At 44.4% G+C, this 24653-nt stretch overlaps 1 protein-coding gene across 4 annotated transcripts in view; it reads right to left on the reverse strand.

Annotated features, from left to right (window-relative positions):
- Nucleotides 1–390: 390 nt before the first annotated feature.
- IL34 (interleukin 34) overlaps nucleotides 391–24653 on the reverse strand; it is a 36241-nt gene continuing 11978 nt past the window's right edge. The window contains exons 2-8 of one of the 4 annotated variants that reach the window (XM_063437812.1): nucleotides 13584–13730; nucleotides 9959–10059; nucleotides 7111–7188; nucleotides 6285–6446; nucleotides 5905–6062; nucleotides 3453–3519; nucleotides 391–508 (exon numbers count right to left, since the gene is read on the reverse strand). In XM_063437812.1, the coding sequence (XP_063293882.1) occupies nucleotides 3474–3519; nucleotides 5905–6062; nucleotides 6285–6446; nucleotides 7111–7188; nucleotides 9959–10059; nucleotides 13584–13608 (570 nt within the window). In that variant the 5' untranslated portion in view covers nucleotides 13609–13730 and the 3' untranslated portion in view covers nucleotides 391–508; nucleotides 3453–3473. Of the gene's footprint in view, nucleotides 509–3452; nucleotides 3520–5537; nucleotides 6063–6284; nucleotides 6447–7110; nucleotides 7189–9958; nucleotides 10060–13583; nucleotides 13731–24653 lie in introns of those variants that run through there. The other 3 variants (XR_010086128.1, XM_063437811.1, XM_063437810.1) reach the window with 3 other exon arrangements.

The raw sequence follows: 24653 nt of genomic DNA on the forward strand, positions 1-24653 counted from the left end.
GACAATCTCAAAATCCACTTGCAATTCTGCATTGAAAAAATAAAAGATAAAATGACTTTACGGTATTAGTGGGCATTCAGTTCCATGTTGCCGTGTGCTTCAGTGTACATCGTATTTATTAATAATAACTAGCTTGTATTCCATCTTGTCTCAGATCTTAATACCAGTGGGGAGTCGCTATCTTTTTACTTTCCTCTCATGCATTATACGCAGTACCTGGAGACAGTAATATCTTTCATCATATCTCCCTTGTTTAGCACAGTGTAATGTGATGGCTGTGTTAGGCCGTAGCAAGGTATACTGCCTTTTAAGTCCCACAGTCTGCTGTGACAGAGTCTAGACATCCGGGCCTATGGTCAGCCCTCCTATAAGGGAAGCGTTATGGTAATGGTGGAGCAGTGTGTGAGTCCCATTTATTATTCCCATCATTGTACTGCCTCTGAAAAGTAGTGGTTATCCGAGAATGGAGGTCGTATTGTCGCTCTCTGATCACACTGTGTTTATGTACCTGGGATGAAAATGAAAAAACAATAACAACACACGTAAGCATTATGCGTGCATTACATAGAATCTGAGCATGGTCATGTCAAGCCATAACAGGAGCCAATAGCAAGCTGCAAGACATAGAAACAGATTGGAGAGCCAGCAAGCCGTAACAGGAGCCAATAGCAAGCTGCAAGACATAGAAACAGATTGGAGAGCCAGCAAGCCGTAACAGGAGCCAATAGCATGCTGCAAGACATAGAAACAGATTGGAGAGCCAGCAAGCCATAACAGGAGCCAATAGCAGGCTGCAAGACATAGAAACAGATTGGCGACCCAGCAAGCCGTAACAGGAGCCAATAGCATGCTGCAAGACATAGAAACAGATTGGCGAGCCAGCAAGCCGTAACAGGAGTCAATAGCATGCTGCAAGACATAGAACCAGATTGGCGAGCCAGCAAGCCATAACAGGAGCCAATAGCAAGCTGCAAGACATAGAAACAGATTGGCAAGCCAGCAAGCCATAACAGGAGCCAATAGCAAGCTGCAAGACATAGAAACAGATTGGAGAGCCAGCAAGCCGTAACAGGAGCCAATAGCAAGCTGCAAGACATAGAACCAGATTGGCGAGCCAGCAAGCCATAACAGGAGCCAATAGCAAGCTGCAAGACATAGAAACAGATTGGCGAGCCAGCAAGCCATAACAGGAGCCAATAGCAGGCTGCAAGACATAGAAACAGATTGGAGAGCCAGCAAGCCGTAACAGGAGCCAATAGCAGGCTGCAAGACATAGAAACAGATTGGAGAGCCAGCAAGCCATAGCAGGAGCCAATAGCAAGCTGCAAGACATAGAAACAGATTGGCGAGCCAGCAAGCCGTAACAGGAGCCAATAGCATGCTGCAAGACGTAGAAACAGATTGGCGAGCCAGCAAGCCATAACAGGAGCCAATAGCAGGCTGCAAGACATAGAAACAGATTGGCGAGCCAGCAAGCCGTAACAGGAGCCAATAGCAAGCTGCAAGACATAGAACCAGATTGGCGAGCCAGCAAGCCATAACAGGAGCCAATAGCATGCTGCAAGACATAGAAACAGATTGGCGAGCCAGCAAGCCATAACAGGAGCCAATAGCAGGCTGCAAGACATAGAAACCGATTGGCGAGCCAGCAAGCCGTAACAGGAGCCAATAGCAAGCTGCAAGACGTAGAAACAGATTGGCGAGCCAGCAAGCCCTAACAGGAGCCAATAGCATGCTGCAAGACATAGAAACAGATTGGCGAGCCAGCAAGCCGTAACAGGAGTCAATAGCATGCTGCAAGACATAGAACCAGATTGGCGAGCCAGCAAGCCATAACAGGAGCCAATAGCAAGCTGCAAGACATAGAAACAGATTGGCAAGCCAGCAAGCCATAACAGGAGCCAATAGCAAGCTGCAAGACATAGAAACAGATTGGAGAGCCAGCAAGCCGTAACAGGAGCCAATAGCAAGCTGCAAGACATAGAACCAGATTGGCGAGCCAGCAAGCCATAACAGGAGCCAATAGCAAGCTGCAAGACATAGAAACAGATTGGCGAGCCAGCAAGCCATAACAGGAGCCAATAGCAGGCTGCAAGACATAGAAACAGATTGGAGAGCCAGCAAGCCGTAACAGGAGCCAATAGCAGGCTGCAAGACATAGAAACAGATTGGAGAGCCAGCAAGCCATAACAGGAGCCAATAGCAAGCTGCAAGACATAGAAACAGATTGGCGAGCCAGCAAGCCGTAACAGGAGCCAATAGCATGCTGCAAGACGTAGAAACAGATTGGCGAGCCAGCAAGCCATAACAGGAGCCAATAGCAGGCTGCAAGACATAGAAACAGATTGGCGAGCCAGCAAGCCGTAACAGGAGCCAATAGCAAGCTGCAAGACATAGAACCAGATTGGCGAGCCAGCAAGCCATAACAGGAGCCAATAGCATGCTGCAAGACGTAGAAACAGATTGGCGAGCCAGCAAGCCGTAACAGGAGCCAATAGCATGCTGCAAGACGTAGAACCAGATTGGCGAGCCAGCAAGCCATAACAGGAGCCAATAGCATGCTGCAAGACGTAGAAACAGATTGGCGAGCCAGCAAGTCGTAACAGGAGCCAATAGCATGCTGCAAGACATAGAAACAGATTGGCGAGCCAGCAAGCCGTAACAGGAGCCAATAGCATGCTGCAAGACGTAGAAACAGATTGGCGAGCCAGCAAGCCGTAACAGGAGCCAATAGCAAGCTGCAAGACATAGAAACCGATTGGCAAGCCAGCAAGCCGTAACAGGAGCCAATAGCAGGCTGCAAGACATAGAAACAGATTGGCGAGCCAGCAAGCCGTAACAGGAGCCAATAGCAAGCTGCAAGACATAGAAACAGATTAGCGAGCCAGCAAGCCATAACAGGAGCCAATAGCAGGCTGCAAGACATAGAACCAGATTGGCGAGCCAGCAAGCCGTAACAGGAGCCAATAGCAAGCTGCAAGACATAGAACCAGATTGGCGAGCCAGCAAGCCATAACAGGAGCCAATAGCAAGCTGCAAGACATAGAAACAGATTGGCGAGCCAGCAAGCCATAACAGGAGCCAATAGCATGCTGCAAGACATAGAAACAGATTGGCAAGCCAGCAAGCCATAACAGGAGCCAATAGCATGCTGCAAGACATAGAAACAGATTGGCGAGCCAGCAAGCCATAACAGGAGCCAATAGCATGCTGCAAGACATAGAACCAGATTGGCGAGCCAGCCCTTCACTAAAGCACGGCATTGATGGTTTAAAATCTATTACTCTCTTTGGCATTAGTACGGTTAAGCATACAATACAGGATTCCACAGCAAGGCTATAGGAAACACGAAGCACCCAGCACCTAACAGCGTCTGTATGTCAGAATTACATTACCAGTGTGGATTTACTATCATTGGGGGTCTGCCTACAAAATACATATTGACCACTCACTTCCAATCAGCTTCTTCAGCCTCAGTCACCTGTAGTTCCAGCACCTCTGTAACACGCTGTCTGTTTTCTGGAGGGAATGATTCTGTAAATAGTTACAGGTAATGAAATTTGGGCAATTTTACAGTTAGCCTGCTGTAACTGATCCGACAAACAATATTCAGCAGAATGAATTGAGCATGCCCCCCTGTTTGTATGAAGGGGGTGCTCTAAGTACCGTGTGTGATGGGTGCTCTGTGTACAGTGTGTGCAGTGTGTGCTCTGTATACAGTGTGTGCTGTGTGTGATGGGTGCTCTGTATACAGTGTGTGCAGTGTGTGATGGGTGCTCTGTGTACAGTGTGTGCTGTGTGTGCTCTGTATGTGATGTCTGTGTGTGCTGTGTGTGATGGGTGCTCTGTATACAGTGTGTGCAGTGTGTGATGGGTGCTCTGTGTACAGTGTGTGCTGTGTGTGATCGGTGCTCTGTGTACAGTGTGTGCAGTGTGTGCTCTGTATACAGTGTGTGCTGTGTGTGATCGGTGCTCTGTGTACAGTGTGGGCTGTGTGTGATGGGTGCTCTGTATACAGTGTGTGCAGTGTGTGCTCTGTATACAGTGTGTGCTGTGTGTGATCGGTGCTCTGTGTACAGTGTGGGCTGTGTGTGATGGGTGCTCTGTATACAGTGTGTGCAGTGTGTGATGGGTGCTCTGTGTACAGTGTGTGCTGTGTGTGATGGGTGCTCTGTGTACAGTGTGTGCTGTGTGTGATGGGTGCTCTGTGTACAGTGTGTGCAGTGTGTGATGGGTGCTCTGTATACAGTGTGTGCAGTGTGTGATGGGTGCTCTGTGTACAGTGTGTGCTGTGTGTGATGGGTGCTCTGTGTACAGTGTGTGCTGTGTGTGATGGGTGCTCTGTGTACAGTGTGTGCAGTGTGTGATGGGTGCTCTTTATACAGTGTGTGCTGTGTGTGATGGGTGCTCTTTGTACAGTGTGTGCAGTGTGTGCAGTGTGTGCTGTGTGTGATTGGTGCTCTGTATACAGTGTGTGCAGTGTGTGATGGGTGCTCTGTGTACAGTGTGTGCTGTGTGTGATGGGTGCTCTGTGTACAGTGTGTGCAGTGTGTGATGGGTGCTCTGTGTACAGTGTGTGCTGTGTGTGATGGGTGCTCTGTGTACAGTGTGTGCTGTGTGTGCTGGGTGCTCTGTGTACAGTGTGTGCTGTGTGTGATGGGTGCTCTGTGTACAGTGTGTGCTGTGTGTGCTGGGTGCTCTGTGTACAGTGTGTGCTGTGTGTGATGGGTGTTTGTGTACAGTGTGTGCGATGGGTGCTTTACGTACAGTGTGTGCAGTGTGTGATGGGTGCTCTGTGTACAGTGTGTGCTGTGTGTGATGGGTGCTCTGTGTACAGCGTGTACAGTGTGTGCTGGGTGCTCTGTGTACAGTGTGTGCTGTGTGTGATGGGTGTTCGTGTACAGTGTGTGCGATGGGTGCTTTACGTACAGTGTGTGCAGTGTGTGATGGGTGCTCTGTGTACAGAGTGCGCTGTGTGTGATGGGTGCTTTACGTACAGTGTATACAGTGTGTGATCGGTGCTCTGTGTACACTGTGTGTGTGCTGGGTGTGATTGTGTTGTGGGTAACTTGCACTGTATGTGAATGGTATAAGAGATGGATGTTAGATATTGTATGAATATAGGGTGGGTGCCAATCGGCACACTTCATGTAGATTTTTTTAATTCTTTATTTACATATAACCAATTGTCAGAGCTGCAGTTGGATTTCGAGTTTATGTGGATATATTTTTACCAACCAGTTATATATTTAAAGCCTTGTTACTGATTATAATGTTGGGGATTCCAGGGATATAAGTAGTATTATCTGAGCAGTGTCCTCATCGACCCATTGTTTTTGTAAAATGAATTGCCTCATTTATGGTCACATTTCCCATTTTTATAATATTGTTGGCACATAAAATCCAACCATAATAATATTGTTAAATACACATATATTTCCTGTGAAGTATGCTATAACAAATGTTTGAATTTTCCCTATAACTTGATGTGGTGGCTACGTGAAGCAATGTATTCAAATATGCCACACACCACCACGTCTTTTTAACATGATTCTTGTCTTTACCAACAAAGATTTTATTAGTTTGGAAAATGAGCCACCAGGAAGCAACACAGACTGTGAACGTCTCATGAGCATGGCCCTGCTTGGGGCTTATAACATTATACAATACCGAATTATCCCAACTGCTGCTAATTCCTTATTGCTCTTCTGTCCATTGATAATGGTAAACATCTTGGTTGGACTAAGGATGGGAGGGTGACATTTGCAAAATATAATAATAAACTTACATCCATACAAAACAGACAAACACGATTCAGTCCAGAGACTCAGAATGCTTCTGGTTTTCTCCTCTCAGTCAAACATGTCTATACATTGGTGCGAAGTGTCGTTGAGGAAATCTGACCTGGGATTAGAAAGGCTACAATCCTCGCGGTGCAGCTCATGTAAGACTTTGAAGCAGTTATCAAGCAAGGCCTTGGGACGGACTGGCTTCCTGTCGGCAACATCATTTGGTACTTTCAACCTCGTGAGAATCCCAAGAATAATTTCATTACTCACCTGCTAAAAGTACAGAGACAAAGGTTTAGGGAAAACCTGATTACTGCAACAGTGTTGCCAAAACCAAAACTGAGATTATCCCCACATCAGCCGTTCTCAATGCAATGATTATTGCCAGGATTTTGGAGAGGTTTTGTTTAACTTGTAAGCGGCTTAAAATCAGACTCACTGTACTTCCTGCCACGTGTCCTACTAGTGTTAATGCGTCTAATCCTTTGTCTGTACCTGCCGAATTTTCAGCAACTCTTTAAATATGGCTGCAAGGTCAGTGACGTACTGCAGCGAGGGATGTCTTCCAGGCAGTGCCGACTTCATTTTAAACAGGATACGCTCGTTAACAATACCCCACAGGTAACGTAACTCCTTAACGGGAATCCCTTGGTTTCTCTGCAAGGAGAGAGGAGTTTCAGACATTTTACACGTTATTTCTGATTAAATGCTGCTGGCAAGTGTTTCTAAGACAGATCTTTGTGAGGACAGAAGCCTGAGCTTACATGCAGGTCATACAATGGAAATAATGCGTTAAAGACAAAATAAAGATGGAAAATATCTCTCTACTGCTGCAAACCTGCTGCCTCTTTAGTACAAGGAAGAGGCTGAGATTTTTCCAACAGAGACAGTAGGGGTTTATGGGAAGTGTAGTCCAGCAGACACAAATCATTCCATTCATGAAAACACATGAATGGAACTACTCGGCAAGAAATCGTGGTTTGTTTGTTTAGCTGCACGAGCAGTAAATGCAGGCCCTGCCAACCAACCTGTGTGCATAGATCTTACATTATTCTAGCACAGACGTAGGCACCCTTTAGCACTCCAGATGTTACGCACTACATCTCCCACAATGCTCTTACACCCGTTATGTTGCAAAGCATCAGGGGAGATGTAGTCCACGTTGTTCTAGTATATAGCAATCGCCATGGAAACAAGCTATTCCTGGCCAGTTGCCCTGCTTTTGGTGTCCGGTTTCCCAATCTGAACTACTTTTCACCCAGCGGCACTTTCAGACATCTCGCCCAGTGTGTTCCCCAAAACCCAGGCCAGAGAGGATTACCAGGTTTGTGATGTTTTGGCAGCGTAGCACCTCTTCATGTTTCACCAGGAACTTGTAATCTAATGGAAAGTAATCACTCTGACAAAAGAAAAGAGACAGCGGTTATCAGATATCAGAGCCATATGTGAACTATGACACAAGTGACAATTAATTCCCATTATTTAATACCTAGAGAATGAAAACATGCAAAGGATGACAAATAGAGAATCTATTCTAATGGAATATTTGTATTATACTACTCCTGCTTATCAGATGCCCAAGGCCTAGGTAGCCAGGTAGCTAAGTATCATGTCCAGCTCACGCTGATGACGTTGGTACCCCATGTTTTAAAATGTGAATTAAACAGCTATTACAGAGAGCGGCATCAAGAGGAAGAGCACTACCAAACCAACTCTGATAAACATACGGTATATATCTTTTAAAAATACGCCATTGGACCATGGATGAGTCAGGAAAATCTAAATGACTCACATGTTTTATGCTACAACGTCCTTAATCATAGGTTATGATTGAAGTCTTCACTGTCACTACCCTTCGCTACCAAATGCGTACGTACAAGATTCAGTGGCATTGCTCCCATACCCAAGGATCATGCAGACACCATTCGTACCATTTAAGTTTGCATTTAGGGAATGTTTTTCAGTTGATTCCAGGATTTTTACTCCACACCCTTGGAGAGGAGAGGTTACATAAACATTTAGATAAAGCTTGAGTGCTTGTTTGCATGTGTTTTAGTATGTGTCTATATGTATGTATGATTGTCTGAGCCAGTGTGTGTCTGTCCCAGCGCGATGCTAAGTAATGTGTTTGTGGTGTGGTTGGCTAGCTACGTATGTGTGTGATTAGTGGATAAGAATAATGTGAGACGTGTGTGGAAGCATTTGGGGGATGAGTAGGGGTTACGTCATTTCTTTTTTCTTTCTTGTATTCAGGCAGTGAAATGTCCTGGGCCTGTCCTGTCTCTGTATACTCAACTGTGCTGGAAAGCATACTCGCAAAAGAAAATATGCGAGTAGGAGTATCAGCATATGTCCAGGCGCTGAACACAATGAGATGTTGTGCCTGTGTGTGCATGTATCATTACGTTTGTCACTCTCAGTTTGTCAGTGTGTGTTTGTGTGTGCATATATCAGTTTGTGTATCGCTGTGTCTGAGTATTTGAGTGCATATCTGTGTGTGTGTGTCACTCTGTGTCAGTGTATGTGTGTGCATGTATCACTGTGTGTCACTCTGTGTCTGTCAGTGTAAAATGTCTGTGCATACATCATTGTATGTGTCACTCTGTGTTGATAAGTGTATGTGTGCATGTATCAATGTATGTATCACTGTCTGTCCGTGTATGTGTGTGCATATCTCAGTGTGTGTGTGTGTGTGTGTGTCATTCTGTGTCAGTGTATGTGTTTGCATATATCAGTGTTTGTATATGTGTGTCTGTATGGGGAATGTGTGTGCATGTTTCAGTGTGTGTATCACTGTGTCTGTAGGGATATGTGTGTGCATGTATCTGTGTATGTGTGTGTGTGTGTGTGTCTTTCTGTGTCAGTGTATGTGAGTGCATATATCAGTGTGTGTGGATCATTGTGTCTGTCTGTGTATGTGTGTGCATATATCAGTGTGTGTATCACTGTGTCTGTCTGTATTTGTGTGCATATCTTAGTGTGTCAGTGTATGTGTGTGCATGTATCGTGTGTGTTTCACTCTGTGTCAGGGTATGTGTGTGCATGTATCAGTGTGTGTATCATTGTGTCTGTATGTATATGTGTGTGCATATCTCAGTGTGTTACTCTGTGTCAGTGTATGTGTGTGCATGTATCAGTGTGTGTGTTTCACTCTGTGTCAGGGTATGTGTGTGCATGTATTAGTGTGTGTGTGTGTGTGTGTGTGTGTGTCAGTCTGTGTCAGTGTATGTGTGTGCATGTATCAGTGTGTGTGTGTGTGTGTGTGTGTCACTCTGTGTCAGGGTATGTGTGTGCATGTATTAGTGTGTGTATGATTGTGTCTGTATTTGTATTTGTGTGCATATCTCAGTGTGTCAATCTGTGTCAGTGTATGTGTGTGCATGTATTAGTGTGTGTGTTTCACTCTGTGTCAGAGTATGTGTGTGCATGTATCAGTGTGTGTGTCACTCTGTGTCAGTGTATGTTTGTGCATATATTAGTGTGTGTATCATTGTGTCTGTATGTGTATTTGTGTGCATATCTCAGTGTGGTACTCTGTGTCAGGTTATGTGTGTGCATGTATCAGTGTGTGTGTTTCACTCTGTGTCAGGGTATGTGTGTGCATGTATCAGTGTGTGTGTGTGTGTGTGTGTGTGTGTGTGTGTCACTCTGTGGCAGTGTATGTTCGTGCATGTATTAGTGTGTGTATCATTGTGTCTGTCTATGTATTTGTGTGCATGTATCAGTGTGTCACTCTGTGTCAGTGTATGTGTGTGCATGTATCAGTGTGTCACTCTGTGTCAGTGTATGTGTGTGCATGTATCAGTGTGTCACTATGTGTCAGTGTATGTGTGTGCATGTATCAGTGTGTCACTCTGTGTCATTGTATGTGTGTGCATGTATCAGTGTGTGTGTGTAACTCTGTGTCAGTGTATGTGTGTGCATGTATCAGTGTGTCACTCTGTGTCAGTGTATGTGTGTGCATGTATCAGTGTGTGTGTGTAACTCTGTGTCAGTGTATGTGTGTGCATGTATCAGTGTGTGCCACTCTGTGCCTGTCACTGTCTATGCGTGTGTGCATCTTCTAGGACATAGGGTTTATCTCCTGTTCTCTATTCCTTAACATGAATCTGTTATGGAACTTTCTACTCTTTGAGTGTTTATTACACTGTCTACCAGATGACACTTGCCATGTACATTAACCTCTTTTCATACTGCAGCTTGTCATTTAGCACTTCTGTGATTTTGCACTCGTTTGGAATGACAGCTGCTCTTCCAAGGACCAATATACCTGTAACACAGAATTCACAGTATGTCAAAGTCATATTTACTCAAAGATGACTGTCAGCCTTACACTATTATTAATGCAATCACTCAGTGAGCGCTGACTGTCAGCCTTACACTATTATTAATACAATCACTCAGTGAGCGCTGACAGTCAGCCTTACACTATTAGTAATACAATCACTCAGTGAGCGCTGACAGTCAGCCTTACACTATTATTAATACAATCACTCAGTGAGCGCTGACAGTCAGCCTTACACTATTAGTAATACAATCACTCAGTGAGCGCTGACAGTCAGCCTTACTTTTATTAATACAATCACTCAGTGAGCGCTGACTGTCAGCCTTACACTATTATTAATACAATCACTCAGTGAGCGCTGACTGTCAGCCTTACACTATTATTAATACAATCACTCAGTGAGCGCTGACTGTCAGCCTTACACTATTATTAATACAATCACTCAGTGAGTGCTGACTGTCAGCCTTACACTATTATTAATACAATCACTCAGTGAGCGCTGACTGTCAGCCTTACACTGTTATTAATACAATCACTCAGTGAGCGCTGACAGTCAGCCTTACACTATTATTAATACAATCACTCAGTGAGTGCTGACTGTCAGCCTTACACTATTATTAATACAATCACTCAGTGAGCGCTGACTGTCAGCCTTACACTATTATTAATACAATCACTCAGTGAGCGCTGACAGTCAGCCTTACACTATTATTAATACAAGCACTCAGTGAGTGCTGACTGTCAGCCTTACACTATTATTAATACAATCACTCAGTGATCGCTGACTGTCAGCCTTACACTATTATTAATACAATCACTCAGTGAGCGCTGACAGTCAGCCTTACACTATTATTAATACAATCACTCAGTGAGCGCTGACTGTCAGCCTTACACTATTATTAATACAGTCACTCAGTGAGCGCTGACAGTCAGCCTTACACTATTATTAATACAATCACTCAGTGAGCGCTGACTGTCAGCCTTACACTGTTATTAATACAATCACTCAGTGAGCGCTGACAGTCAGCCTTACACTATTATTAATACAATCACTCAGTGAGCGCTGACAGTCAGCCTTACACTATTATTAATACAATCACTCAGTGAGCGCTGACAGTCAGCCTTACACTATTATTAATACAATCACTCAGTGAGCGCTGACAGTCAGCCTTACACTATTATTAATACAATCACTCAGTGAGCGCTGACAGTCAGCCTTACACTATTATTAATACAATCACTCAGTGAGCGCTGACAGTCAGCCTTACACTATTATTAATACAATCACTCAGTGAGCGCTGACTGTCAGCCTTACACTATTATTAATACAATCACTCAGTGAGCGCTGACTGTCAGCCTTACACTATTATTAATACAATCACTCAGTGAGCGCTGACTGTCAGCCTTACACTATTATTAATACAATCACTCAGTGAGTGCTGACTGTCAGCCTTACACTATTATTAATACAATCACTCAGTGAGCGCTGACTGTCAGCCTTACACTGTTATTAATACAATCACTCAGTGAGCGCTGACAGTCAGCCTTACACTATTATTAATACAATCACTCAGTGAGTGCTGACTGTCAGCCTTACACTATTATTAATACAATCACTCAGTGAGCGCTGACTGTCAGCCTTACACTATTATTAATACAATCACTCAGTGAGCGCTGACAGTCAGCCTTACACTATTATTAATACAATCACTCAGTGAGTGCTGACTGTCAGCCTTACACTATTATTAATACAATCACTCAGTGATCGCTGACTGTCAGCCTTACACTATTATTAATACAATCACTCAGTGAGCGCTGACAGTCAGCCTTACACTATTATTAATACAATCACTCAGTGAGCGCTGACTGTCAGCCTTACACTATTATTAATACAGTCACTCAGTGAGCGCTGACAGTCAGCCTTACACTATTATTAATACAATCACTCAGTGAGCGCTGACTGTCAGCCTTACACTGTTATTAATACAATCACTCAGTGAGCGCTGACAGTCAGCCTTACACTATTATTAATACAATCACTCAGTGAGCGCTGACTGTCAGCCTTACACTGTTATTAATACAATCACTCAGTGAGCGCTGACAGTCAGCCTTACACTATTATTAATACAATCACTCAGTGAGCGCTGACAGTCAGCCTTACACTATTATTAATACAATCACTCAGTGAGCGCTGACAGTCAGCCTTACACTATTATTAATACAATCACTCAGTGAGCGCTGACAGTCAGCCTTACACTATTATTAATACAATCACTCAGTGAGCGCTGACAGTCAGCCTTACACTATTATTAATACAATCACTCAGTGAGCGCTGACAGTCAGCCTTACACTATTATTAATACAATCACTCAGTGAGCGCTGACAGTCAGCCTTACACTATTATTAATACAATCACTCAGTGAGCGCTGACAGTCAGCCTTACACTATTATTAATACAATCACTCAGTGAGCGCTGACAGTCAGCCTTACACTATTATTAATACAATCACTCAGTGAGCGCTGACTGTCAGCCTTACACTATTATTAATACAATCACTCAGTGAGCGCTGACAGTCAGCCTTACACTATTATTAATACAATCACTCAGTGGGTGCTGACAGTCAGCCTTACACTATTATTAATACAATCACTCAGTGAGCGCTGACTGTCAGCCTTACACTATTATTAATACAATCACTCAGTGAGCGCTGACTGTCAGCCTTACACTATTATTAATACAATCACTCAGTGAGCGCTGACAGTCAGCCTTACACTATTATTAATACAATCACTCAGTGAGCGCTGACTGTCAGCCTTACACTATTATTAATACAATCACTCAGTGAGCGCTGACTGTCAGCCTTACACTATTATTAATACAATCACTCAGTGAGCGCTGACAGTCAGCCTTACACTATTATTAATACAATCACTCAGTGAGCGCTGACTGTCAGCCTTACACTATTATTAATACAATCACTCAGTGAGCGCTGACAGTCAGCCTTACACTATTATTAATACAATCACTCAGTGAGCGCTGACTGTCAGCCTTACACTATTATTAATACAATCACTCAGTGAGCGCTGACTGTCAGCCTTACACTATTATTAATACAATCACTCAGTGAGCGCTGACAGTCAGCCTTACACTATTATTAATACAATCACTCAGTGAGCGCTGACTGTCAGCCTTACACTATTATTAATACAATCACTCAGTGAGCGCTGACAGTCAGCCTTACACTATTATTAATACAATCACTCAGTGAGCGCTGACAGTCAGCCTTACACTATTATTAATACAATCACTCAGTGAGCGCTGACTGTCAGCCTTACACTATTATTAATACAATCACTCAGTGAGCGCTGACAGTCAGCCTTACACTATTATTAATACAATCACTCAGTGGGTGCTGACAGTCAGCCTTGCTCTCTGGTTTTGTATAAATATCTGTAGTGACCATTGCACATTGGAGAAAGCTTTAGAATATATTCTGTGCCATTCTTACTGAGGAATAATACTGCACTCTCCATCGCCCCCTACTGGCCGAACTCTCCTTGGTGAGATTCCTTTGGGTGATTTATCACAAGACGGAGGGTTAATCTACACACGGCTTCGTTTGTGATGTCTCTCAATGGATGCTGTTTGAGTCTTTCTGTAAAACAGAAAATAAAAGTTGCTGTGTCGCTTAGTCCCAGTTAATCATATTAAAAGCCACGCTGCTGAAGGCATACACAGCACTCCTATACATCACTGCAGAGCATGCGTTTCCTAACACTGTATGCACTGAATGTCTAATGTGATTTAAATAGGTTTACTGTGAATTAGCATGGTACGACAATTTTACAGATCTAATATTCACATTGATAGCAACATAACACCAAGATTTCTGTGTTTGTAAAACCCACACAGTCAGCTGAAAACCAAGATCCACAGTTTAAACGAAGAAGCCATGGTGAAAGGTTTTTTAATTATGAATACTGTATCGTAAATACATTGAGGCCAAATAGTGAAGATTAGACAACTGGGTCAGAGCATCTCCATATGGCAAGTCTGGTAATCAGTGGTTAGTACCTACCAAAAGTGATGCATTGAAGGACAACCGGAGAACCAGGGTCCGGTTCATGTACGCCCAAAGCTCGTTGATGCACTTGGGGAACAAAGACTTGCATGTCTTGGCTGATCACACAGAAGAGCTACTATAGCTCAAATTGCTGAAAAACCTAATGCTGGCCATACTTTTATAATACTATAAAATTCACCCTCTTACAAAACTATGGATCCCCTGCCACCTTTTATTTCCTTTCTGGTACAATCAAGATCCCGTTTAGTAAACCAATCACTGTTGTTGGAATCTACCACCCACCTAGCTCTCCGGTGCACTCCCTTTCTGACATAACCCAGCTCCATAGTGAAACTATAGCTCAAAACCAAAAAAGTGAACTGTTGGTTTTTGGAGATGTTAATACTGATTGGCTGAATCCTAACAATAATAAACCCTGTCCATTGTTTAAGATTTTACAAATAACTAAATTAATTACCTCCCCAACTGGAAAGCCATAACCGTACTTTGTTGGATTGGATTCTCTGCCCTAGTCCTGATAGAATTCAGTAGGTGGGCATTCTCCCTAACAGTTTCAGAGACCACTGCCCAATGTACTGTGTTCGCAAAATAAAGAACACAGTACATTCTCTCCAAAGGTTATAATCACCAGGTCTTTCAAGAAATGTAGAACCTAAAATCCCTTATAAATAATATCGAGAACCTCCGTTGGCACAGATTAAAGGGACACTATAGTCACCAGAACACCTACAGCTTATTGAATTTGTTCTGGTGAGTAGAATCATTACCTTCAGGCTTTTTGCTGTAAAAGCTGTCTTTTCAGAGAAAATGCAGTGTTTACATTACAGCCTAGTGATACCTTTACTGGCCGCTCCTCAGATGGCTGTTAGAGATCCTTCCTGGGGCAGTGCTGCACAGTGTGATGGACATTCAGTGTCTCCACCCTCTCCATGCAGACACTGAACTTTCCTCATAGAGATGCATTGATTCAATGTGTCATGCCGCCGAACACTTACCTGACTTGCAGGCACCCGCCGGGTCCGCTCTTGCCCGGGCGTGGACTGGGACTCGGAAGGCGCATCTCGTTCTGGTGGCATTCCCACGTGGTAATGGGAATGCCGCCCATCACTCACCTCAAACCTCTAACAAGAACTCCTCCCCCTCAATCAACGGCCGGGTCTGCAATCATTAGAGATGCCGGCGGCTGCAGATTAGATCCTTTTAAGGGTTTGTGATTAACCCTTAGAGTGCCATTCCATTTGGAACGTGTGGGTGATGGAACACACACACGTTCACTATCACATGTTTTCCTGTAGCCAATCAGGGAGCACCTTAGGCTATATATACCTTTTTATCCATTTCTTTGTGCCCTGTCGTGGTTTCCATTCTGGTTATCCGAGAGCGCGTTTCTGGTATTGATTTCTTGTGTATTTTGACCTTGGCTTTCCTTCTGACTATCCGATCTCTGTATTCCTTGACCTTTGGCTTTCCTTCTGACTATCCTGACCTCTATATTCCTCGAACCTTGGCTTGTTCAGTGTTTCCATGATTTCAGTGTTCTTGTCCACAGCCTGTCTTGTGGTTTTTCCTTTTTAACATAAATCCGGCCATTCTAAGGCCCGGTATTACGTCTTAGGGTTTTCTTTATTTTTTACTAAAGTTCTTCGTGTTGGGCATTAGCTATTCCTGACACAATGCATCTCTATGAGATGCTGATTGCCCAAGGTGGCATTTTGCTCCTCCCCCTGGCCAACCTCTTTGGCTGAGATCATCAGAATCTCAGCCAATCCAATGCTTTGGGATTATGATTGGATGAAATCATCACTTCTGATGATGTCGGCCAAGGAGGCAGATTAGGGGCAGAGCCAGCACCAGCAGACTGGAACAAATATAAGATTTTACTATATTTAGGCTTGTAAGGGGGCTAGAGGAGCTAGATAGTGATTTAATCCCAGATCTGGACTGTGTAATTAAATGTTTTCAGTCCGAGCTCTTGCGAGTTTGGAGTTTGCTTGCCCCACTGCTTAGAGTGTGAGTTAAAGGGACACAGTTGATCTCATTCAAATGCACCAGTGTAGAGACTCACTGTGATCAAAGTTCAAGCGTACTGGCTCCATGAACGATAACTGCACTTACAGACAATGGCGTAAGGCACACAAAAAAACACAAATGGCAAAAGCCCAAACTTTTAATGAAAATTTGAACAATAACATAATAAACCCAAGAAACGTTTAGAAAATCACAGTAACATACAAACCCCCAAAATCCACTCCAAACCCCCACTGTGAAATATACAACCAAAACTCTGCAACGGCCCCTAGATGTGCCTAATGCATTTAATAATTACCACCCTGATAGCCAGGCTAACGAATGACAAACAGTCTGAAATTACAAATGCGGATGAGGCCCCACTAAATTTCCAAAGATCTCATGTGGAGAAATTCAATTTTAGACCTGTCCCTGTTCGTGTCGTTCATAAACACCTAAATAATCTAAAAATGAAAAACCAGTGTGGACCAGATCAAATCCCAGCAATGTTGCTGAGGCTCAGTGCACCAGCAATTGCTAAACCTGTCACTACCCTTATTAATGAATCCCTGGTGTCGGGATACATACCCAAACTTTGGAAGGCTGCGAGAGTAGTGCCTGTGATGAAGTGCCCTTCGCCACTTGTGCCTGGAGGGGACAACTGGCTAGCCTCCTGCCTTCCGACTATGGCTCCTGTGCTGATAGCTGTATTTTACCCTGCAGAAAGGTTTATTTGGGTATTTCTGCCGGGGTGTTCAGGACTTTCAGTACGTGAGTAGTGCTACCCCAGATAGCTAGGCAATGGAGCCTATTCGTGTAACGAAAGACCTAATTGCACCTTTCTTGAAGCCTTGGCTCATGCTTGGGGGAAGGGATACCTACACTCTGGGGATTGCTATAATCACTTACTCCCCAGAGTAAGCTCTTGTAAGAGCTTGATTTGTTCCTGCTACGCTCTCTGGATTTAGGAGAGGTTCACCCACTGGGAGCTGGATCCTGGTCGTGGATCCAGGGTGGGTGAGAGACGGCGAGACCCCAGCGCAGCTACCTCACTGGAAGTGGGGTCCGCAGTGCTGATGGTGTCGGTTAGAGTGCTCAGAGTCCTCAGCAAGCGCTAGGAGCATCGATTGGCGGAGGTACTTGGTCGGCAGGGCCGCCATCAGGGGGTGACAACCGTGACAGTTGTCACGGGCCCGGCGGCCCTGGGGGGCCCGGACTGCTCTGGCAGTCCTGGGCCCCACTTTCCCTCTCTGCACACATAGATAGCGAATATCGCTATCTATGTGTGCAGCCAGTGGCGTACATACCAGGGTCGCAGGGGTCGCGGCTGCGACCGGGCCCGGCCCACCAGGGGGCCCGGCCGCCCTGCGACCCAGGTATGTAGGTCACTGGGCCAGCCTCTTCTGCTGGGGGGCCCAGGAGCCGGCCACCTCCGGGCCCCCCGAGGCTGGCCCTGCTGTCACCCGGCTGGCTGGCGGGCGCGCGAGGGAGCACTGTCCCCTGGGTGCTCCCTCTTCAGCTCCCTCGCGCACCGCACTGAAACCGGAGCCGGAAGATGGCGTCATCTTCCGGCTCCGGCATCAGTACGCGGCGCGCGAGGGAGCTGAAGAGGGAGCACCCAGGGGACAGTGCTCCCTCGCGCGCCCGCCAGCCAGCCGGGTGACACTGCTGGACCCCAGGGAATCCCCCCAGCTCTCCCACAGGTAAGGAGGCTGGGGGGGATAAAAAAAAAAAAAAAAAAACGTTTGAGTGTGTATGTTAGTGAGTGTGTTAGTGTTAGTGAGTGTGTGTGTTAGTGAGTGTGTTAGTGTTAGTGAGTGTGTGTGTTAGTGAGTGTGTTAGTGTTAGTGAGTGTGTGTGTCAGTGAGTGTGTTAGTGAGTGTGTGTGTTAGTGAGTTTGTTAGTGTTAGTGAGTGTGTGTGTTAGTGAGTGTGTTAGTGAGTGTGTGTGTTAGTGAGTGTGTTAGTGTTAGTGAGTGTGTGTGTTAGTGTTAGTGAGTGTGTGTGTTAGTGAGTTTGTTAGTGTTAGTGAGTGTGTGTGTTAGTGAGTGTGTGTGTTAGTGAGTGTGTTAGCGTTAGTGAGTGAGTGTGTGTGTTAGTGAGTGAGCGTGTGTGTTAGTGTTAGTGAGTGTGTGTGTTAGTGAGTGTGTTAGTGTTAGTGAGTGAGTGTGTGAGTGAGTGTGTGTGTGAGTGAGTGTGTGTGTTAGTGAGTGTGTGTGTTAGTGTTAGAGTGTGTGTGTTAGTGAGTGTGTGTGTTAGTGTTAGAGTGTGTGTGTCTGTTACTGAGTATGTTTGTGTGCGTCTGTCACTGAGTGTGTGTCTGTCAGTAAATGTGTGCGTCTGTTCATGAGAGTGTGTGTGTGTGTCTTAAGCACTTACCTTTCTCCAGCGCCGGACTCCCTTAACGCTGGGGATCTCTCCGTCCCCATCCGCCTCTCAGCTCCGAATGCACATGCGTGGCAAGAGCCACGCGCGCATTCAAACCGCCCATAGGAAAGCATTACTCAATGCTTTCCTATGGACGCTCAGCGTCTTCTCACTGTGATTTTCACAGTGAGAATCGCAGAAAATCCTCTAGCGGCTGTCAATGAGACAGCCACTAGAGGCTGGATTAACCCTCAGTGAAACATAGCAGTTTCTCTGAAACTGCTATGTTTTCAGCTGCAGGGTTAAAACTAGAGAGACCTGGCACCCAGACCACTTCATTGAGCTGATGTGATCTGGGTGTCTGTAGTGGTCCTTTAAGTGTATGTGTTTATGCATGCACTGGCATACATACCGCGGTCGCAAGGGTTGCAGCCCTGCGACCAGGTGCCCGCCGCCATGTGTTGCGGCCCCAGCCTGCGCAGAGTAAGCGCTCACGTGGGGGGAGGGAGGGGCCCCGGATCAGTTTTCGCACCGGGGCCCCATGGGTTGTGTGTACGCCACTGTGTGCAGCCCCGGGCCCCCGGCTTCCCAGTTACCGCAGAGGGGGCCCAGGCAGCACACAGCTTCTCTTCTTCTCGTTTCTGCTAATAACTCTCGCGAGACCCGGTTGCCATGGCAACGCTCCGCGGGTCTCGCGAGAGTTATTGGAGGAGAGAGGAGGCTGTGTGCTGCCTGGGCCCCCTCTGCGGTAACTGGGAAGCCGGGGGGCCCCACCATGCCACCGGACCACCAGGGATGGAATCTCCCCCCTCCCTAGACACAGGTAAGCAGGGAGGGGGGAGAAACAATTTAATTTTTTTTTTTTTTATTATGTTAAAATGCCCCCCCCCCCTCCCCCACACCCCAGCACATTTACACACACACACTGCATACACTGACACAACACACACACACACACACACACACTGCATACACTGACACAACACACACACACACACACTGCATACACTGACACAACACACACACACACACTGCATACACTGACACAACACACACACACACACACTGCATACACTGACACAACACACACACACACACACTGCATACACTGACACAACACACACACACACACACACACACTGCATACACTGACACAACACACACACTGCATACACTGACACAACACACACACACACACACTGCATACACTGACACAACACACACACACACACACTGCATACACTGACACAACACACACACACACACTGACACAACACACACACATACTGCATACACTGACAACACACACACACTGCATACACTGACACAACACACACACACACACACACTGCATACACTGACACAACACACACATGCATACACTGACACAACACACACTGCATACACTGACACAACACACACACACACTGCATACAGACACAACACACACACACTGCATACACTGACACAACACACACACACACACACACTGCATACACTGACACAACACACACACACACACACACACTGCATACACTGACACAACACACACACACACACTGCATACACTGACAACACACACACACACACTACATACACTGACACAGCACACACACTGCATACACTGACACAACACACACACACACACTACATACACTGACACAGCACACACACACTACATACACTGACACAACACACACCCATTGCATACATTGACACAACACACACACACACACACATTGCATACACTGACACAACACACACACACACTGCATACACTGACACAACACACACACACACACTACATACACTGACACAGCACACACACTGCATACACTGACACAACACACACACACACACTATATACAATAACACAACACACACACACTACATACACTAACACAACACACACACTCTGCATACACTGACACAACACATTCTGCATAGACTAACACAACACACACTGCATGCACTAACACAACACACACTCTGCATACACTGACACAAAACACTATGCATACACCAACACAACACACTATGCATACACCAACACACTATGCATACACCAACACACTCTGCATACACCAACACAACACACTCTGCATACACTGACCTAACACACTCTGCATACACTGACACAACACACACTGCATACACTAATACAACACACACTGCATACACTAACACACACACTGCATACACTAACACAACATACATACTGCATACACTAACACAACATACATACTGCATACACTAACACAACAAACACACTGCATACACTAATACAATACACACACTGCATTCACTAATACAACATGCACTCTGCATACACTACACACTAACACACTCACTGCATCCACTATACTGACACACACTCTGCATTCGCTACACATTAACACACTCTGTATTCACTACACTAACACACACTCTGCATCCGCTACACACTAACACACTCTCTGCATTCACTACACATTAACACTCTGCATTCACTACACTAACACACACTCTGCATCCGCTACACACTAACACACTCTCTGCATTCACTACACTAACACAAACTCTGCATCCGCTACACACTAACACACTCTCTGCATTCACTACACATTAACACACTCTCTGCATTCACTACACTAACACACTTTCTGCATTCACTACACTAACACACTCTCTGCATTCGCTACACATTAACACACTCTGCATTCACTACACTAACACACACTCTGCATCCGCTACACACTAACACACTCTCTGCATTCACTACACATTAACACTCTGCATCCGCTACACACTAACACACTCTCTGTATTCACTACACATTAACACACTCTCTGCATTCACTACACTAACACACTTTCTGCATTCACTACACTAACACACTCTCTGCATTCACTACGCATTAACACACTCTCTGCATTCACTACACATTAACACACTCTCTGCATTCACTACACATTAACACACACTCTGCATTCACTACAAATTTACACACACACTACATTCATTACAATGACACACTCTGCATTCACTACACCCTAACACACACTCTGCATTTATTACACACTAACACACACTCTGCATTCACTAAACTATGCACACACTCTGCATTCACTACACTAACATACACTCTGCATCAACTGTGCACACAGCATCCACTACACAAACATCCTGTATTCACAGTACACACACTACATCCACCAAAAATTGAAACACTCTGCATTCACTATACACAGACACTGTGTCTAATACACACACTACATCCACTACAGACACTGCATCCACTAAACACATTTCATCTAGTACATACAAACACTACATTCACTACACAAACACACACTACATCACTGTACACACACTACATCCACTACTCAAACACTCTCTGCATTCACTACACATTAACACTCTGCATTCACTACACTAACACACACTCTGCATCCGCTACACACTAACACACCCTCTGCATTCACTACACATTAACACACACTCTGCATTCCCTACACATTAACACACACTCTGCATTCCCTACACATTAACACACACTCTGCATTCCCTACACATTAACACACACTCTGCATTCCCTACACATTAACACACACTCTGCATTCACTACACATTAACACACACTCTGCATTCACTACACATTAACACACACTCTGCATTCACTACACATTAACACACTCTGCATTCACTACACATTAACACACTCTGCATTCACTACACATTTACACACACTCTGCATTCACTGCACTAACACACACACTACATTCATTACACTGACACACTGCATTCACTACACACTAACACACACTCTGCATTCATTACACACTAACACACACTCTGCATTCACTAAACTATGCACACACTCTGGATTCACTATACTGACACACACTCTGCATTAACTGTACACACAGCATCCACTACACAAACATCCTGTATTCACAGTACACACACTACATCCACCACAAATTGAAACACTCTGCATTCACTATACACAGACACTGCGTCTAATACACACACTACATCCACTACAGACACTGCATCCACTAAACACATTTCATCTAGTACATACAAACACTACATCCACTACACAAACACACACTACATCACTGTACACACACTACATCCACTACTCAAACACACTCTGCGTTCACTATACACACTGCATCCGCTACACAAACACACACTCTGCATTCACTGCACAAACAGTATCTAATACACACAAACACTACATCCATTACACACATTCTAATTCACTTCCACTATACACACCACATTCAGTCCCGCATCATTGTCAGCAGACTAGGTAGGGCGTGGGCGGGCCCGGGAGGGAGGGGGCGGGGGAGGGGGGCCCAGACCTTGTGCTTTGTCAGGGGCCCCAAAATTTCTGATGGCAGCCCTGTTGGTCGGAGTGCCAGCGGTTCGTCACAGTGCCTATCCATATAAGTGGTTACAATTCTTTATCTACCTATGGCCCGATATCATTGTTCCCATATAACAAAAAATCTTGGAAAAATGCGTCCACACGCAACTATGTGAATATTATCAACAATCAAATTATCTGACCCCTGATCAATCAGGCTTTCGTCCAAATCAGTCAACTACGACTGCCCTCTTAAAGATTTGCAATGACATCCAAATTGGCATGGAACAAGGAGACCTAACTGGAGCTATTTTCCTTGATTTTGAAAAGGCTTTGACACTGCGGACCATTGAATTCTATTGTAAAAACTTGATTGATTGCAATATGACAGCGCCTCCCTCTTCCAATCACGTGTGGTGTTCCCCAAGGCTTCATACTCAGCCCCCTACTATACACAGTATTCATAAATGATCTGCCTATTGTCAGGGTATTTATATTGGCAGACATTTTGTGCTATGATAGAAATTAAAATGTATATTGTCAGAGTCACCCTGAACAGAGCAGACTCCATTTTGTTATTTTCAAGCTAACAAGAGACACAAGATTTCTATCCCTTCTGTAAAACTAACCACTTTGCCAGAGCTAAAGGAATGCTTAGTATATACAAACCAAATTGATAAGAAATGAGAACGGGGGATGGACAGACTGTCTAAATGCTAATGTAATATAATCAATTCTAAACCCAGACATTTGTGACAGAGAAGATTAAATAATTTAATTTTACTTTTGATATTGTATAACGTCCTATTGTAAGTTTAGGGGTCATACTTAGTTATAACTGTCATATTAGAAATTATAGCAGAATTTGCCAGACACATAGTCTGAAGAAAGCCCAAAGAAACTCTTTGAACTGACAGAAAACTTAAATTATAAATAACCATAAAGATAAGCTAAATTACGTCAAAATAGCCACCAGGAAAAGTTAACTCTTTCCTGGATAGGAATGTTTAGTGGGACGAGACTGCCCTCTATAGACCAAACACTTAAATTGCTATTCGGAAGGTAACCACACCCCCAGTTTTCTATTGGTCTATCACCTAGTGAATTTTCCCTTTAAGAAGTTAAGACAAAGGGAAGAGAGAGGTATGCAAAAGGAAGCAAAGAAGCAAGGAGGTGAGCAGTCGGGGGCAATGCAGAGAAATCCATAACAGATATCCACTCCAGGGCACTCAGAATTTCTTACACACCAATCACACATCCATTCAGTTCCTGAGACTACCTACTAATCTGATGAAAATATCTACTCAACTGGTAATTATACTGGTTTCATTTAATTAATCTAAATTAATTAAAATTTTCTAATAGCATGATATACGACTGGATAAATCACGATCAGATTTCGATATTTATAAATCTTAGTTACTAAAGAATATATAGTTATAATATTCTATTCTGCAGATAGAAAGGAATAATTGTATACATTAATGTGACATATCACATGTTAGCATATCGTGATATTTATCCAGGTGTGATTGATTTGCTCTAAAATAAGATAAAATATCTGTTTAGGCAAGTTAAAATTCTGCTTATAGAACATGGTAGATTACTCTTATTGGATGGTTCCAGGAAATGACTAATGAGCTGGTTGAAATGTTATTTTATTTAAAATTACATGAGAATAGGTCTTAATTACCTAGGAGGTCTAACCAGCATTGAAAGGGTTATTCTAACTGTCAGCTAAGTTTTATGGCCTTAAGCTGCAAG

This window comes from Pelobates fuscus, chromosome 12 (assembly GCF_036172605.1).
Source record: "Pelobates fuscus isolate aPelFus1 chromosome 12, aPelFus1.pri, whole genome shotgun sequence".
Lineage (NCBI taxonomy): Eukaryota > Metazoa > Chordata > Amphibia > Anura > Pelobatidae > Pelobates > Pelobates fuscus.